Source organism: Bufo bufo, chromosome 9 (assembly GCF_905171765.1).
Source record: "Bufo bufo chromosome 9, aBufBuf1.1, whole genome shotgun sequence".
NCBI classification, from domain to species: Eukaryota; Metazoa; Chordata; class Amphibia; order Anura; family Bufonidae; genus Bufo; species Bufo bufo.
Window position 1 is genome coordinate 186,295,310 of NC_053397.1, and position 17,568 is coordinate 186,312,877.

Here is a 17,568-nt window from a genome sequence, read left to right on the forward strand (position 1 = left end):
GATCAGCTGAAAAACAGCCTGTTTCAGTTTAATCATTATTTTCAATTAATTGAATGCTCAAAAAATGTTTTGTCTCACTCCCATTTCTTCTTGTTGCATGTTGAAGCTCTACTTGGAACCTTGTTAAGATCCAACAATGTAAAATATGATTTTTTGCCATTTTTCAAGTGGTCTTAAACTTTTTTGATCAGGACTGTATTTTTCTAAACGGGGTAAAAACCAAACTCAAGAAGGAAGCAAGTATGTATCCTAAGAGACCTGTATAAGCCGTGGCCCAGTATAGGGAATGCCACATTTACCAGACACAGCGCCGTACGGCTTGTAGTGGTTGTGCCTGGTACTGCAGTTCAGGTCTATTTTATTGACTGGGACTGATCTGTAATACCAGACACAGCCACAGCATGGGGATAGCGCTGGAGCCTCCTTCAATCAAATCATTGGGGGGATCAGTGGGGATGCGGAGTATCAGACTGTCACCGATCTGGTATTGATCGCCCGTCCTAAGGATAAGCCATCAATATGAAAGTCCCAGAAAACCTCTTTAATGCGCCTTGTGTTTCATGCTTGATGTACACACCCTAGTCTAGCTTGTGTAGCTTTATGAATCCCCCAACAATCTTGTACCATTTCAGTGACTCACTATGTACATTTTTTTTGTTTGTTTTTATATAGGCTTTCAAGGAGATGTTATATGCAGCCCAAGACCAGGCCCCATCTGTAGAAGGTAAGACACAATTCATCTTGGGTTTATGGATTGCAAAGCAATAAATCTTAGTTTATTAAAGTAGTATTCCGGTTATATAAAGTTATCCCCTATCACCAGGATAGGAAAGGACATATTAGATTGCTGGGGGTCCTACCACTGGAACCCCCAGCGATCACAAGGACAGGGCCCTGTGGATCCTTCCCCAAATTAACGGAGTGGCCGCTCCATTCATTTCCATGGGACTTCCGGAGATAGCAGAGTACATCGGGCAGCCATCTCCGAAACTCCCATAGAACTTAATGGAGCGACCATGCTCATGACCAGTACAGGCCCCTGTTCCTGTGATTGGTGGGGGTCCCAGCTGTAGGACTCCCACCAATCTAATAGTTATCTCCTATCCTGTGGATAGGGGCTAACGTTATATGGCCGGAACACTTTGTCTTGTGTCTATAAAACCATAAATTATGGGGGACATTTATCAAGACTGGCGTTCCCATACATTGATCCCCTGTGCGCTGGAGTAAGATGCCCCTCATTTATTAACAAGCAGGTTCCTCTTAATAAATTGGGCACATCTCTGGTGTTCTGTGTACCAGACTCTCAAATCTAGACTTCAGCAAATTGTATTTATTATGCAGAGAAAGTTAACACAAGGCACTTACTAATGTATTGTGATTGACCATATTGCCTCCTTTGCTGTCTGGATTCATTTTTTCCATCACATTATACACTGCTCGTTTCCATGGGTACGACCACCCTGCAATACAGCAGCAGTGGCCGTGCGTGCACACTATAGAAAAAAGCGCTGGCCTATGTGAACGCTCACGGCCCCGGCTACCAGAGGGGGCAGCCTTTGTTCCTATAGTGAGCAAGCACGGCCGACGCTGATGGATTACAGGGTGGTCGTAACCATGGAAATGAACAGCGTGTAATGTGATAGAAAAATAAATCCAGCCAGCAAAGGAGGCAATATGGACAATCACAATACATTAGTAAGTGCCTTGTATTCTCTTTATCTACATGATAAATGCCACTTGTTGAAGTGAGACAATCCTTTAATCCAGTTTCTGGCACAAGTTACAGTAAATCTGGTCTGCCGTGTCAGGCCCTGCCCTCCTGTGAAGCCCCACCCCTTTTTTTAAAGTGACAAGAAGCTGAAAGTTGCAAATTATGATGTAAATGTGGTGTGTTATAGTTTGTGACTTTTTAATGCCACGACAGTGGTGTAAACCCATTGATAATGTCCCCTCTTGTGTTATAAAGCTGGACCCTTCACCATAAATTAACATGCCGTGTCTAGAGGGATTTCTATCACCTCTGCCATATATTGACGTATCCGAACCTTGATACTGAGAGCGCACATCATTTACTGCGTGTCTGTGCTTTTTGTATCCGTGCCTGGTCTTTCCACTGCTGCTTCACTTTGTATGTGAGGGTGGAGAGCACGGCACGACTGGTAAACTGCTGCTGGTGGGAGTGCCGCGGAAGGGTCATTTCCTGTTATGTCACTATCTCTACTTAGGGTCCATTCACACGTCCGTATGTGTTTTGCGGGTCCGCAAAACACTGGCACCGGCAATGTGCGTTCCGCATTTTGTAGACTGCACATCACCGGCACTCTCATAGAACATGCCTTTTCTTGTCCGCAATTGAATGGGTCCGCACCTGTTCCGCAAAATTGTGGAATGGATGCGGACCCATTTTGCAGACGTCTGAATGGACCCTTAAGGTGGCTCTGTACTATGGGAAGACTTTTGGTATGTTATAGCGAGCTCCCTCTCCTCACTGCAGGAGACAGAAGTGGGACGGACTCAATAGTTTATGGGCCCGTCTCGATTTGGTCTCACTATGTGATCCCCCTCTCTCTCTCCTCGTTCTAGTGATCAGTGGGCGTTCCAACACTAGAAGCCCTAATCATTCAAAACGTTATGTCGCTACCCTAAGGGCTCATACACACAACCATGATTTTTGTCCGCATCCGATCAGCATTTTTTTGCGAATCGGATGCAGACCCGTTCACTGTGGGGCCGCAAAAGATGCGGACAGCACACCCATGTGCTCTCTGCATCGTATGTCCGTTCCGTGACCGCGCAAACCCCCCCCCCCCCCCAAAAACATATGGTATTCTAGTCCATTTTACGACAAGGATAGGACAGCTCTACAGAGGGCAGGAGGTTCCGTTCATTAAAATGCAAATACGGTTGGTATCAATGTTTTGCTGATCCGCAATTTGTGCACTGCAAAATCACCACCGGTTGTGTGCCTGAGCCCTCAGTCCTTCCTTTATATTTCTCTTCCCCCATCCAACCCACTTATGGGTTTGGCTAAAAAAACAAATCAAAAAGAAACTGCATCAAAAGGCTGTGTGTGACGTCACCCTGACTTCGATCAGAGACCTGTATACATCTATTGTGTCACCAGCAAATACAATGCAATCTTCACGCAGCAGGTCATAGTTGTCCCTTGGGTGGTGCCACCTAGTGATTGACAGCAAACTCTGCAAGACGAGCGGCTCCATAGCTGCTATGCATAAAAAAGAGCAGAGGTTTAAATGTCTAAATTTGAAGTTTTATAGAATTTTCCAATAAAATCCTATATCGGTCTGCTCAGCTCCTCCTGCTCTATCACATGCTGCCTGCAGATTGCATTGCATTTGGTGGTGACAGGTTCCCTTTAAACCTCTCTCTTGAAGTAGAAACAGATCAATGGATATTTCCAAGGAAGCAAGAATGCATTTGTTTGCCTTTCAGAGCAATTATACATAATTTAGGAATTTTCAAATGTACTGATAGAATTGTTCACATTGTGATATAGGAACGTCTCCTTTTCTTTCTTTTTTATTTTTTTTTCTTATTTTAAAATGAGTTTCCTCATGATACAATATTGATCTAATGTGTGGATTGTAAATTATATATAAGCCGTATTTCACTGTGCATACAAGCGGAGACTGTGTGTCCCCGGTATTGCTTCAGAGCTGTTCTCCTATCGCTCGCACCTTCCCTTCTCCTGGCTGCTGAGCCCCCGTTTGGCTGGCTCCTCTCCTGGCGGGTGTCAGCGCTGGGCCGGCAGACGGCAGATCACAGCTGCGCTGTAATAGTGGCAGGTTCCTAGGCATGTGAGAAATATCTCGCCGTGAGCACAAGCTGTCCCCACTCTAACAACACCGACTTCAAATGCCGGAGGACGGGGCTCGTGTGTGTAGCGCTGGGTGGAGCTGGTACCATAGCTCCAGGATGCCAATTACACCGCTCTGCCGCTCTCTCGACTCCTGTCTTTGTGGCATTTTAGCCTTGTTTTCTCATTCCCAAATCCTTTGCTATTATGAACCTTTTTCTGCTACCAACCTTCCGCTATAAGGCGTCCTCCAAACTCCTCTCCTACTGAGCCGTCGCCCCTTTAAACAGGCAGAGAACTCGTCTGCTCCGTGTTACCCAGTTTAAACCATTTGGGAACCATTCTCAAACATCCCCCGGTGCAAAGCGAATGCATTTCTGGAAGAAAATCAACAGTATCCAGCCTTCTCAAGGAAAGATACCGCCACATTGTGTATAATGGGATTTTCTTTTCTCATCTGTTGCACCAGGGAATCTTTCATGTTCACCAGCCCCGGTGAAGGACAATCTTGGTCTAGGTTACGGGTTCCTATTGCTAAAGCATTTCTTTATTTACTTTCTGCAAAAACTTTGCATATTATTATTATTATTCTTATTATTACTTTTTTTTTTATAGTTTATTTGGTTAGACATGAAATATTCTCATCCCCCTCTTCTACCTGTGCTGCTCTGTAGGGGCCCCCAGCAGGACGAGGCTTCCCCTTCCTCCTCCTCTTCAATTCTTCTGCTCATTTAGCAGATGTGCTGCTTTCTCCCCAGACTCCTTAGGATTCAGGGCGTCCAGGATGAAAGCGTGCCAGTAAATTATTCATTGTGATTATCTGCCTCACTGCCCGGGGTCCACTGGCGATTTTCTGCATTTATTTATTTTTTTGTCGCCCCCCTTCCACCTCAGCCCACTCCCAAGGTGTTCTGGACATCGCTGAAGGAACATCAATCTTTACAGATGAGAGATGTTGACAGCCTGAAGAAGTGGACCGCTAAAACGTATTAATATTTCACAATGTCGCCTTTGTTTATCCTATAAACGCGGAAAATTTGCCCCTCCAAATATAACCGCTAAAGATTTCAACCGAAAATACCAGACAGAACCCTCTGACAGTCAAAATCAAGGCAGATGGGGGTGTCTGCTTGCTCCAGCAAATGTGTTGATATATCAAACTGTGAGCCATAATTCTGTTAGGATCGGCCTGCAGACGCTTTTTATTTATTTTATTTTTTTTATTCCAAGGAAAGAGGTTAAATTGATTGTTTTAAACAATAAAGCCTCCGATCTGCAGAGAATTGAAAATCCGATATCGCCGAGGCTGTATAAACTTTATTGTGTTAAGAAAGCGGTGGTCTTCTTTATCGTGGAAAGCGGGAACCCCAAGGACTCACTGCTGCTCTAGACGTCATTAAAGAAACCACACACATTGAATTTCATGTGAATCTGAAATACTCTCGTGTCCTATCATCCGTTATTAATGCATTGCCAAGTGCTGTGCAAGTGCCTTAAAGAAACCCACCAAGTGTGGTTCAAGAATGTATAAACCTGCCTCACAGTGCAGATGAACACAAGGCTGGCAGACATGTCATTTTTGTGTGCGGTATTTTTCATATTACATTCCAATATTCATGCAGCAGCAGCAGCACCATGTATGATAAGTCTGGACAGAGAATGCCTTCATTGTCATCGGACCCTCTCACCATTTGGACTTAGCGTTCCAATGGCTTCTCTATAAGCACTCTAGGGAAAATTCCATAGATAATCTGGGAAGAAGAGATGAAAATGAGCTCTTAATAAGCTCTGATTCCTCCAGATGTAAGGTAGATATCCTATAAAGCAATGTTTGACCCTTTTTAAATAGGCCTTGAGACATGACTTGGATAATAACTAAGCCAGCACCTCATCTGCAGACAGCTGTTTCGAGGGTGATTGCCCCTCAACAGTGCAGAGAGTACTGACTTAACTTGGTGGAAGGCCTTGGACTCCGAAACAGCTGTCTGCAGATCAGATGCTGGCTTATTTAATATCAGAGTCATGTCTCAAGGCTTTCCAGAATTCCGGAGGAGCATGTGTGGCCTATAAGCCCCCTCACTCGTAAGAAGGGACAGTACCCCCCCAAATAGATAATCCATTTATTGTACTGTCTTATTCAGTGCCGATATATTTCAGAATGCTGTAAGAAGATTGGACGTCGTCGTCTCTCTTGGGGCTCTCAAAGGCAGGGCCCATTCACACGACCGTAGGCCGCCCATGCCCTTGCTGCGGACCGCGTTGACTTGAATGGGTCCGTGATCCGTTATGTACAGCTAAAGATAGAACATGTCCTTTCTTTTGCAGTGTGGAGACATAGAGACAGCGCTCTGCTGTGTGCAATAATGGCTTTAAAGGGAATCTGTCACCAGTGACCTCCCTATCCGGCTGTCCATATAGACACATAGCTGTGGTTCACCTAATTAAAACACTGTTTTTCATCCGAGGCTTTGTTGCTGAGTTATGCTTTTTTTAAATATGCAAATTAGGCCTTTGGTGCAATGATGGAGTCACCATTGCTCTTATTGCACCTAAGCTTTGCTTCTTTCTGTTACAGCTGCTCCCTGGCTGCCTTGTCACTGCTTGACCTTGTCAATCAAAGCAGCCAGGGAGGGGCTGGCCACAGATAGTGGGGCTCGGGTGCAACAAGAGCAATGGTGACGCCCTCATTGCAGCAAGGGCCTCATTTCCATATTAAGGCTCCATTCACACGTCCGCAATGTGTTTTGCGGATACACGGAGTCACGGATCCGCAAAACACGGAAAGCGGCAATGTGCGTTCCGCATTTTGCGGACCGCACATTGCCGACATAATAGAATATGCCTGTTCTTGTCCGCAATTGCGGACAAGAATAGGACATGTTCTATTTTTTTGCGGAAACGGAAGCACGGATGCGGAAGTGCGGATCCGCAAATGTGGATGCGGACAGCACATTCCGTCCCCATAGAAAATGAATGGGTCCGCAAAATTGCGGAAAGGATGCGGACACATTTTGCGGACGTGTGAATGGAGCCTAAGTAGAAGTATCATAGCTCAGGAATAAAGCCAATAGGGATAATTTGCCATGGGGGTAATATTTGATCAGTTTTGCATTGGTGTATTGTGTGCGCTAAATTTATTAAATGTTTTGCTAACTTTGGCGCATCTGTAAACCTAATACTTGTGAAATGCTACACCAGTTTAATGCCTCTCTCTACTGGAGTGAGTTCAACTAATTAAAAAAAGCTGGGCTGCTTGAGCAGACAATGCGGGTGCGCACGCTCGACTCTCAAGGGAGCTGTGTAGTCACCGGAGGCGTGACTAGTTTCTGCTGTGCAGACGCTGAAAACTAGAGGCAGAGTCTGCGCAGTAGAAAACAAAAAGGAACGTGCACAACCGGCAGGGCGAAGTTTGCGAATGGAGCCATTTTCTATGGCGTCATGTAGAAGGACCAGTGCTGCCGAAACAGTACCCAGACACTGTTGACATGAGCTAAAGCCCTGTCCAGGGGTGGCCCTGGGAAAAACCAACAAAAAACTGGCCCCATTATAAAGACTGGTTCAAATTGACAGAAGGCGGGACAACACAAGTTGGTAGGGATAGCAGAAGTAGGAGGGGCAGCAATACCATACTGCAGCCCAATGTGCCGCCCCTGCAGAGCCATACTGCAGCCCAATGTGCCGCCCCTGCAGAGCCATACTGCAGCCCAATGTGCCGCCCCTGCAGAGCCATACTGCAGCCCAATGTGCCGCCCCTGCAGAGCCATACTGCAGCCCAATGTGCCGCCCCTGCAGAGCCATACTGCAGCCCAATGTGCCGCCCCTGCAGAGCCATACTGCAGCCCAATGTGCCGCCCCTGCAGAGCCATACTGCAGCCCAATGTGCCGCCCCTGCAGAGCCATACTGCAGCCCAATATGCCGCCCCTGCAGAGCCATGCTGCAGCCCAATATGCTGCCCCTGCAGAACCAAATACTGTATTATCAGTGATACCGGTACTTAATGCTGAGAGCATTAGATTGTTATGCACCCGCCTGGGGGCCGTGAGGAGGGTTAGGGTTGCCCACTGGGCATTGGGGAAATTTCCCTGTAGGGTCTATGGCCAGTCTGCCCCTGGCCACGTCCTAAACCAGCAGGGCTGAAATGCTGTGGAAGAAATACTGAAAATAACAGGAGCGGGGACAGAAAGCCAGTAAGTAAACTATAAATACTGCAAAGTGGCCAACCCCTTTAATATCCCCAAGGACTGTCTCTCTAGGTGCCTCAAAATCAAGTGACGGTAGCTGGTACAGTGTGGCAGTAATTGCTTTACCAACGTAGCAGTGCATAATAACTAAGTCAGTCATTACAATAAATCGATATATCTAAAAGCTCATAAAATAGAGCGCAGTCCTGGACGTGGTCTCCTGGAGCAGGACAGTGCTGGATTTTTTTTAAATGAGTTTTTAGATCCCTTGTGCAGATGATAGAATATAGTTTGTACTATTTTGTGTGTGATATGCCTCGTGTATACATAGATGGCAAAGAAACCGTATATACAGGAGACGTTTTTTTTTGAAAACTTGGCAATTAAGATATTTTGTAACTTCTGTAGAAAAAATGCATTGCAAAGGATGACACCCGCAGCATAAATTTACACTCTGGAGATTTAAAGGGGTTGTCCTGCCATTTTTATTGATGACTTATTGCGGGGGTCCGACACCCAGCACCCCCACCGATCAGCTGTTTGAAGAAGAGACGGCGCTCCATGCGAGCCCGGCTTCCTGCTCATTACACTGCGCTTCGTCTCGGCAGTGTAATACAAGTGCCCACTCCATTCAAGTGAACGCCGCTGCTGAGGTGTAGTGCAATGACGAGGAGTAGCCTCCTTGTCAAACAGATGATCGGCAAGGGACCATTGCCGATCTGATATTGATGACCTATCCTGGTGGGAGGATGAGCCCTTTCAAATTGGTAACAACGGGTCATTTTCTTCACTAAAGTTTTCTGGAGCTGGTGGAGATTTCATAAGACGAAATTCTGCTTTGCTGTTACTGTAAACTTCCTGCGTGACACGTCCTTAAAGTGCAGCTCTGGCAAAAAAAGTTTTTCATTGTAAATATTTATTCTCTAAAGATTCCATTGGGCTCACTAATTTTAAGGTTTTTCATTAAAGGGATTCTCCAGTTTCTAGATTTTGATGACCTATACCACGGATAGGTCATCCGTATCAGATTGGTGGGGGCCCGACAACAGGCACCCCCAATGATTAGCTGTTTTTGGCAGCCACCCGCTTTGGAAACCAAACAGTTGATGGAGGCTCAGCCCACCGCGTCGTGGCCGTTCCGGGGTACTACAGCTCCCATCCATATAAATGTGTTTTTTGTGGACGTGTCAATCTCTGGCCACTGGCCAAAGCAGAAGTAATGATAAGTCAGTCGTCCTATGTTCAATCTTATAATTATAAGAACATTTCTATCATCTGATCGGTTTCTGTTTTATAGTATTTTGTATGAGGTTATACCTTATTGTAACCTTTTTTAAAGCTTAGGGACGTCCTGCCGGTTAAAGGCCATCTGTCAGCAGATTTGTACCTATGACCTGTTAGATGTGCGCTTGGCAGCTGAAGGCATCTGTGTTGGTCCCATGTTCATATGTGCCCGCTTCGCTGAGAAAAATTAAGTTTTAATATATGCAAATGAGCCTCTAGGAGCAACGGGGGCGTTGCCGTTACACCTAGAGGCTCTGCTCTCTGCAGCTGCCGCACCCGCTGCTCTTTGTCGGGGCCAGGCATGGTGGTGATTTCTCTGTCTGGCCCTGTCAATCAAAGGGCAGAGAGAGCTGAGCCTCTAGGTGTAACGCCCCGGTGCACTGTGGGTTTGGGAGCTCTATATGGTGCACCACCGCTCCACCTGTGACACTGCCCAGCACTTCCCACTCTTGATTGACAGTCCCACAGCCGGTAGCAGTGACATGAGGACAAGCCAGGTACATCGAATACAACAGTCCAGGCTATGGCGCACCAAATTTGCATACAAATAAAAAGGAGCATTTCTCGGGATTAAAGGACGGGAGTTTTACAGGAAAAGTATTGTTATGTTTTGGAACGCCTACCCCGGGCATGTTGAATTTCAGCATGCCCGATCACACGTGGATACACATGTCAGTGCCTGGAATCGGCCTCACAGGACGCACTGCACATGCGCCAGCCGCGGCAATGAGGAGTGAATAAATTAGCAGTGGGGCGTCTGGGCTCCAACGGCCGGAGGGACAGCCCCTTGGGCTCCTGACTCAGGTAATTACCATATTAATACAAATGACAACACTTAGGGTAGTAATACTAGTATATTTTAATACAAAACGAGCAGACTGATTTGATGATGTTAACAGCTCTGTCACTAAAATCCAGGTGACAGAATCCCTTTAAATGTATAAATTAAAAATTTTACTTAATCTTTTCCCATAAATCTATATATTCATCTTCTCCGCTCCTCCCGCTCTATACCATGCTGCCTGCAGATTGCACTGTATGTCGTGGTGGCAGGTCCCCTTTAAGTGAATGGGTTTTGGTGCTGGAAGGCACATTATTGTTCATGCAGTCTTTGTATGGCTGTGTGCAGAACGCTATGTAATGTGCAGCGCTTATAGAGCGGTATAGTGGAGCCAGCTATTAGCTGTATTCTTCATGCTCCCTCACTCTGCAGACAGAATTGAAAACCGTATGGATTGCTGCCAAAATAGAAATGTTACCCGTCTGTTGTGAAGCCATACATCATCCTGGAGATAAGGAAATTCAGCGGATTTATTAAAAGATTGCTGATAAGCAGCGCTTCATGAAGGTGGGTGGGAGAGCAGGACTGCTTCGCATCAAGCTCCTGCCATCTTGCACATAAAGGGGGTCATTAACTATCTGCTCTACGCCAGTTTTTGGTGTAAAAAAAAAAAAGCAAGTAGGGCTGGGCGATATGGCCTAAAATCTATATTGCGGTATATTATTTTCTTCTGTATTTATACAAATTACATGGCCATCATCATCCATGTCCCCCAGCCAACGCCATCAGCCCCATGCCATTGCCACCCCCCGTAGATTCGGGTCCCTGCTAATATACTTACCTTTCCTGCAGGGTGCGCGGCTGGCTAATGGAGTCCGCAGGAGATGGACCGCGTCGTCTTCCCAGCATTTACTGGGAGGGACCTGACGTCACGCACAGCGTCAATTAGCGCGCTGATGATGTGTGCAGTGCGGTGCAGAGTCGGGAAGCCACGGAGCGCTCCATGCTCACCTACCATGATATGGCGATATAGCTAAAATCTATATCGTTGCCCGAATTTATGGCGATAATATCGTATATAGTTTATATCGCCCACCCCTAGTTAAAAGACCCTGTTTTGTGACCTTTTTAAACCCTGTGTTATAATAATTTTTCACACCGGTGTTTTTGCGCCCTGCTCGTCACTTGGGAGTGGCGAGGAAGTCACAGGTGGCGTTGGGAGCCAGGCCATTGCCCACGACACATTTACTATCTTTTACACCTGGAAACTGCTGTAAAAGCGGACTGAAAACTCAGGTACTGGAGTCGTTTTTTTTTTTCTCCAGGGGCACAGGCTGTCAGCAGTGCACCCATTTTATGACGAGCCTTGTCATAAGTTAGGCTACTTTCACACTCGCGTTTGGCGCGTATCCATCTTGTATCTGCACCGATAATGCAAAAAAAAAGTCAAAATGGATCCGTCCTGACTTACATTGAAAGTCAATGGGGGGTGGATCAGTTTTCAATTGCACCATATTGATTCAGTGAAAACATATCCGTCCCTTTTGACTTACATTGTAAGTCAGGACGCATCCGTTGGCTCCGCATCATCAGGCGGACACCAAAACGCTGCAAGCTGGGTTTTGGTGTCCGCCTCAAAAGCGGAACGGAGACCAAACGCAGCCAAATTGATCCTTATCCATTCAGAATGCATTGGGGCTGAACTGATCCATTTTGGGCCGCTTTTGAGAGCCTTGAAACGGATCTCACAAGCGGACCCAGAAACGCTAGTGTGAAAGTAGCCTTAGGCTCTATCTCCGACAGGGCAGAAACAAAAACTGTCATAAAATGCTGGTCTTTGTAAATGACCCCCAAAAAGTCTGCAAATGCATCCTCTCCAATGGTGATTGGATAGGTGTGGGTGTTCTTTAAGGCTACCTACCTGCACTCGGGTGCAAGCAGTCTGGCAGATATTCAGCACCAAAATCCACATGTTTTAGGCCTCATGCACACGACCGTTGTTGTGGTCTGCATCCGAGCCGCAGTTTTTGCGGCTCGGGTGCGGACCCATTCACTTCAATGGGGCCGCAAAAGTTGCGGATAGCACTCGGTGTGCTGTCCGCATCCGTTGCACCGTTCCGTGGCCCTGCAAAAAAAATATAACATGTCCTATTCTTGTCCGTTTTGCGGACAAGAATAGGCATTTCTACAATGGGCCGCCCGTTCCGCAAATTGCGAAAGGCACACAGGCGGCTTCCGTTTTTTGCGGATCCGCGGTTTGCGGGCCGCAAAAAATGGAACGGTCGTGTGCATGAGGCCAAAACCACACGTAATTTGCAATGTGTGCAGGTAGCATTTTGTGGAACGGAATTGCGGACCCATTTATTTCTATGGGGCCACACGATGTGCTGTCCGGATCCAGAAATGTGGATCTGCACTTCCGGGTCCGCAATTCCGTTCCCAAAAAAAGAAAATAGAACATGTCCTATTCTTGTCCGCAATTGCGGACAAGATTAGGCATATTCTATTATAGTGCCGGCGATGTGCGGTCCGCAAAATGCGTAACAAACATTGCCGGTGTCCGTGTTTTGTGGATTCGCAAAACACATACGGATGTGTGAATGGACCCTAAAGGGGTTTTCTGTTTTTTTGTTTTTTTTTATTGATGGGTTTTTCAGGGGGTTGGCCATCAATATCAGTACAGCGTGGGTCTGACACCCCCACCCCTGCAAATCGGCTGTTAATGGGACTAGCTAGCTCCGGAATTACTATTGTGTAGTGGACGAAACTGGTTACTGCAGCGCTGCTCCCATTGAAGTGAATGCAACTGGCATTGGCATGGGTGCAGGGTGTCAGGCCCCCACTGATCTGATATTGAAAACCGGTCTTAAGGATTGGCCATCAATATAAAAAGTCCAGAGAACTCCTTTAAAGGTGACTGTACACATTAGATGAATCTTAGCTGTATCCACCAACCCTCTAATGGTTATGGGGCAAAGACGGGTCAGACATGTTGAATGTCAGCATGCCCAGTGCTTTGCTCTCTGGGGAGATGAGCTGCTACCAGAGATGTGGCTTAGGGTCCATTCACACGTCCGTTTTTTCTTTCCTGATCTGTTCCGTTTTTTGCTGAACAGATCTGGACCAGATCTGGACCCATTCATTTTCAATGGGTCCTGGAAAAAAACGGACAGCTCAATGTCTGATTTTTTTCAGGACCCATTGAAAATGAATGGGTCCAGATCTGTTCAGCAAAAAACGGAACAGATCAGGAAAGAAACAACGGACGTGTGAATGGACCCTTACTGTGCCCCCTGCTGGCTTTTGTGAACACATGCATGCTCGGCTGAATTGTCGGTGCATGTGTATGGAAGAGTTGGAGAGTATAGCTGTCGAACTAACAAGCCACAGCTCAGGGCACGGCCAGCTTTTGCTTGGTTGAGAATGGGTTAACTAAAATGTCGGTTCTGCAGAAGGATGGCACTAGTAAGCCCCTCTTTATGGGAAGGTGGGAATCCATGAATAGAAAGCACTTAGATGTTACCGTGCTGTATACATTAAAGGTAATCTTCATGCATGATTGGATTGACAACCCAAGTGATGCATGCATTTTATATCGCCTGCCAGAAATAGGCCTGCTCATACAGCCGGGCGGGAATCTGCATTTCACGGAAACAGGGGTCGCCCGCCACTCATTTTTCAGCTGATGTAGCCATATTACGGCTTGTTTGTCAAGATGTTGGTTGCATTGGAATCATTTTGGGTAAACAAGACTTGTTGATTAACATTTATTAATTTTTTGGGCGGGGAGCGAGGGAAAAACCTAATTCCGTTATGGGAAAAACCTAATTCCGTTATTCTTTCCTTGCAAAAAAAATGCAGATCAGTTTTTTTTTGCGGTCAGTTCAGCATGTCCGCAAAAAAAAAACAAAAAACAATTCCACGTTTGCGGACCCATAGACTTAAGTGGTGCCACGTCCTGATTTTCACTGACAAGTATAGGACATGTTTTTTTTGTGAGGCCACGGAAGAAAAGATGAGGACAGCGCTGTCCGCCCCTTTTGTGGCCACATAGAAGTGAATGTGTCCGCATCTAATGCGCAAAATTGCAGGTCCGATGTGGAGGGCAAGATACGGCCGCCTGAATGAGCCCTTAGACATACAGTTATGTTAGACCCCCGGGTGCCATGGCAACGCATCGACACCCTGCGATTGTGTTTGCTGGTGAGGGGAGGTGTTGGTGACAGGGGAGCATCTTTGTAATAGATGCTGCAGTTGCTACTGACTGCAGCATCTAGGACATGGATGCCCAACCTGCGGCCCTTCAGCTGTTGCAAAACTACAGCTCCCAGTATGTTTTGACAGCCTACAGCTATTAGGGCATGCTGGGGGTTGCAGTTTTGCAACAGCTGGAGGGCTGCATGTTGAGCATCCCTGATCTAGGGAGTTAAACAGCTGGGATTAACATCTGTTACAGCCGGCCCCCCTGAGTGATCCACAGGGCTGTAACAGTGGCGTCTGTGCAGGGTCTCTTCAGTCAGTGCCGGCCGCGCCATTATTATTGTCGCAGACGGCATGGATTGGAAGCACCTCCAACATGCACTGATACAGCGTTCCGGAACAGAAAAATTCAATATGCCGATTTTGTAAAAATCAATAAAAGGACAAATTAATTGAATTAATTTGATAAATCTTCCAGCCCTACTGTTAACCGTATTACTGTGCTCTGCTTCCTACCGCCCATTTGTTTTCAGATGGCACACAGTGTATAGTGGCTGTTACAAAGCCAGAAGATCAGATAGGACACCAGGGACACCAAATGGCATCTTCGTGTACCTATATTTTGGGGTCATAGCTTTTGTTAAAAACCATGCAGAGGGGGGGGTATATATATTTCTATTAGGGAACTCTGTTCCAAGAAGCACAGCGTCTCTGTGCATAAAAAAGGGCAGAGGGGGTTGACTTGAGTTTTTGTAATTAAATTTTGCTCATCTTTCAAATTTAGGTCCCATACACATGAGCGTATTATAGATCCGAGTCGTTCAGTAGTCTGTACAGCCACACTGTGCCTCTGTATATCTTACGCATCGATTCTCTGTAGGTACTGTATAGGGGCACGATGGCGCCCCAAGTGCCTAGAGGTCCATGTGTTTAAATTATGCATTTTCAAGACCTATGTTTGCTGGCAACGAATTGAAGCATTGTTTACATCCACCGGCTGAAAATGGTGCCGACCAAATACCTGTATTATCCATCATCTCACAGCTAGAGGGGTTGGATACAAGCGGATCCAATGTAGGCAATCCTCTTAGAAACTGTAAAAAAATGGTGATCTTAAATCTGGTGAGGAATGAAACGCATGGGCCCATATTGATTAATACCGGTCGGTGATTTATAGGCTAGTCTAAGGGTACATTCACACTAGCGTTATTCTTTTCCGGTTTTGAAATCCGGTAAAGGGTCTCAATACCGGAAAAAAACGCATCAGTTTTGTCCTAATGCATTCTGAATGAAAAGCAATTTGTTCAGTATGCATCAGGATGTCTTCCGTTCTGTCCCTTGTATGGTATTTGACCGGACAAAATAACCCAGCATTCTGCAGTATTTTTTCCGGCCAAAATCCCCGAACAATATTGCGCTTTCCGGATCCGGCATTAATTTCCATAGAGATGTGTTAATGCCGGATCCGGTACCAAGTGTTTTGGAAATTGCCGGATTCGGTTTTCCGGTCTGTGCATGCGCCGGGATAAAGAAGGAGCTGGTTTCTCTTTTGATCTTTGAATACCGGATCCGTTACTCCGGAGGAGACGGATCCGGTATATCACCGGATCCGTCTAACAGATCCGGAAAAACAAGCTATCTGTTTGTATACGGCTTGCCAGAACTGCCTGCTGGATTCTAACAATGCTAGCGTGAAAGTACCCTAAGAAAACAGAGCGTTTTATGTTTTTTGGCTGACCGTTTTTTTATGTCTTAAAGGGGTTTCCAGCAGAATAATTTTTTTTATAAACAGCTGAGGGTGCTGTTCAAACATTAAAATAGCGTTACTATCCTCATGGATCCCCCACTGTTCTCGTACCAACACTCTGCTTCCAGGTCCAGCCATGACGTTCCGACACAGGGGCATGTGACCACTAGAGCCAATCCCTGGCCTGTGTCAGGTCACATGCCCCTGTGCCTGAATGTTATAGCAGGACTTGGAGGCAGAGAGGTGGGGTAATCTGTGAACTAAGTGCTGCTTTTTATTTTGAACCCTCAGATATTTTTTAGACTATTACTTTTTTTTGCTGGAAAACCCCTTTAAAAGGAGTCTGTTAGCAGTTGTAAGCATGGTTTAATTCCTGACAGAACTAGGTAGACGCTGGGTGGAGCAGTGCACCTTTTGTATTATCAGATGTAGTGTGAATATGAACTTTTATTCTGCTAGGTTCTGCTCCTTCCCCCGAGGTGCAGCTTCACTGTGAAGTGTTCTCCCTCAAGGCCCCTCCGCTTTGCCTTGAGTGACAGCGGTAGCATCCAACCGGGAGCCATTACTGCTGTCATTCAGCGTACAGGGGAGGTTCTGGATAGCAGGTCAGTAAGGCGCTGTCAGACAGAAATACGAGAGCAGAGGGGTCGGAGGACAGGCGTATATTTTTAGAGTACTAGCCAAATATATATCTCCTGCATTCAGTGTTCAAACTCGTAAAATCTGTCATATTTAGCTGTTTTTTTCTTGTTTTTCTTGTGTCCTTAGTAGATCAGGACTGCAGACTTTTAATATATCATAGCAACCTTGTTTTTTTTTTTAATAGCCCCTTTGCTATAATCGAAACAGGCGCTCCGACCTAATTCCATTACCTTCCATTTCCTGCTTAAGGCCAGTAATAAGTGCGGCGCTCGAAAGAGACGAGACGTCATAGCCGCCATCGACTCCGGCTACACAAGACTGATTTTTACAAGTTTGTCCATAAACATTTTTCTTTTTTCCTCCTTCCCTTTTCCTTTTCTATTAACGGCTTCCCATCTTTTCCAGCTGCTTCTGACTGATTACCCAGTTAACTTCATTACGCTGGTGGAGTTATTGCAGCTTGCTGGCAGCGTACAAGTCATGTATTTATGAGGATATTGATGCGGCGCATTGTGCCTTGTGATAAATTGGATGTTCCTCCGCTCTGTAGGCCGTGGAGCCTTGTATTTCTGCCGGCATCTAGCGAGCTCTTCAACCAGCCGCATTACATAGATTTATACAGTATCCATAGTCCACTAAATCACGCACATCTGTAGAACATACCAGGATTTTATTAACATGAGGCATATTTGGGGGGAAAAAAAATTCTGTTTTAATCCGCTGTGTGCTGATAACATGACCACCATTGTATGGTAGACTCTTATCAGTGAACTTTACAGACGTTTAAAGGGAAACTAAACCCAGAATCCAAAAAAAAACAAAAAACAACCAACAAAACTTAATATAATCTCCTTTATGTGTCTCTGTTATTTGCTCCAATTTCAGCTAATATCAGGATATCACAATTGCAGA

General features: G+C 45.9%; 1 protein-coding gene across 1 annotated transcript in view; it reads left to right on the forward strand.

Annotated features, from left to right (window-relative positions):
- The window catches only part of XPR1 (xenotropic and polytropic retrovirus receptor 1), a 125,119-nt gene that overhangs the window by 23,270 nt on the left and 84,281 nt on the right, over window positions 1–17,568 (forward strand). The window contains exon 2 of the mRNA XM_040407097.1: window positions 673–724. Within this exon, the coding sequence (XP_040263031.1) occupies window positions 673–724 (52 nt within the window). The remainder of the gene's footprint in view (window positions 1–672; window positions 725–17,568) is intronic.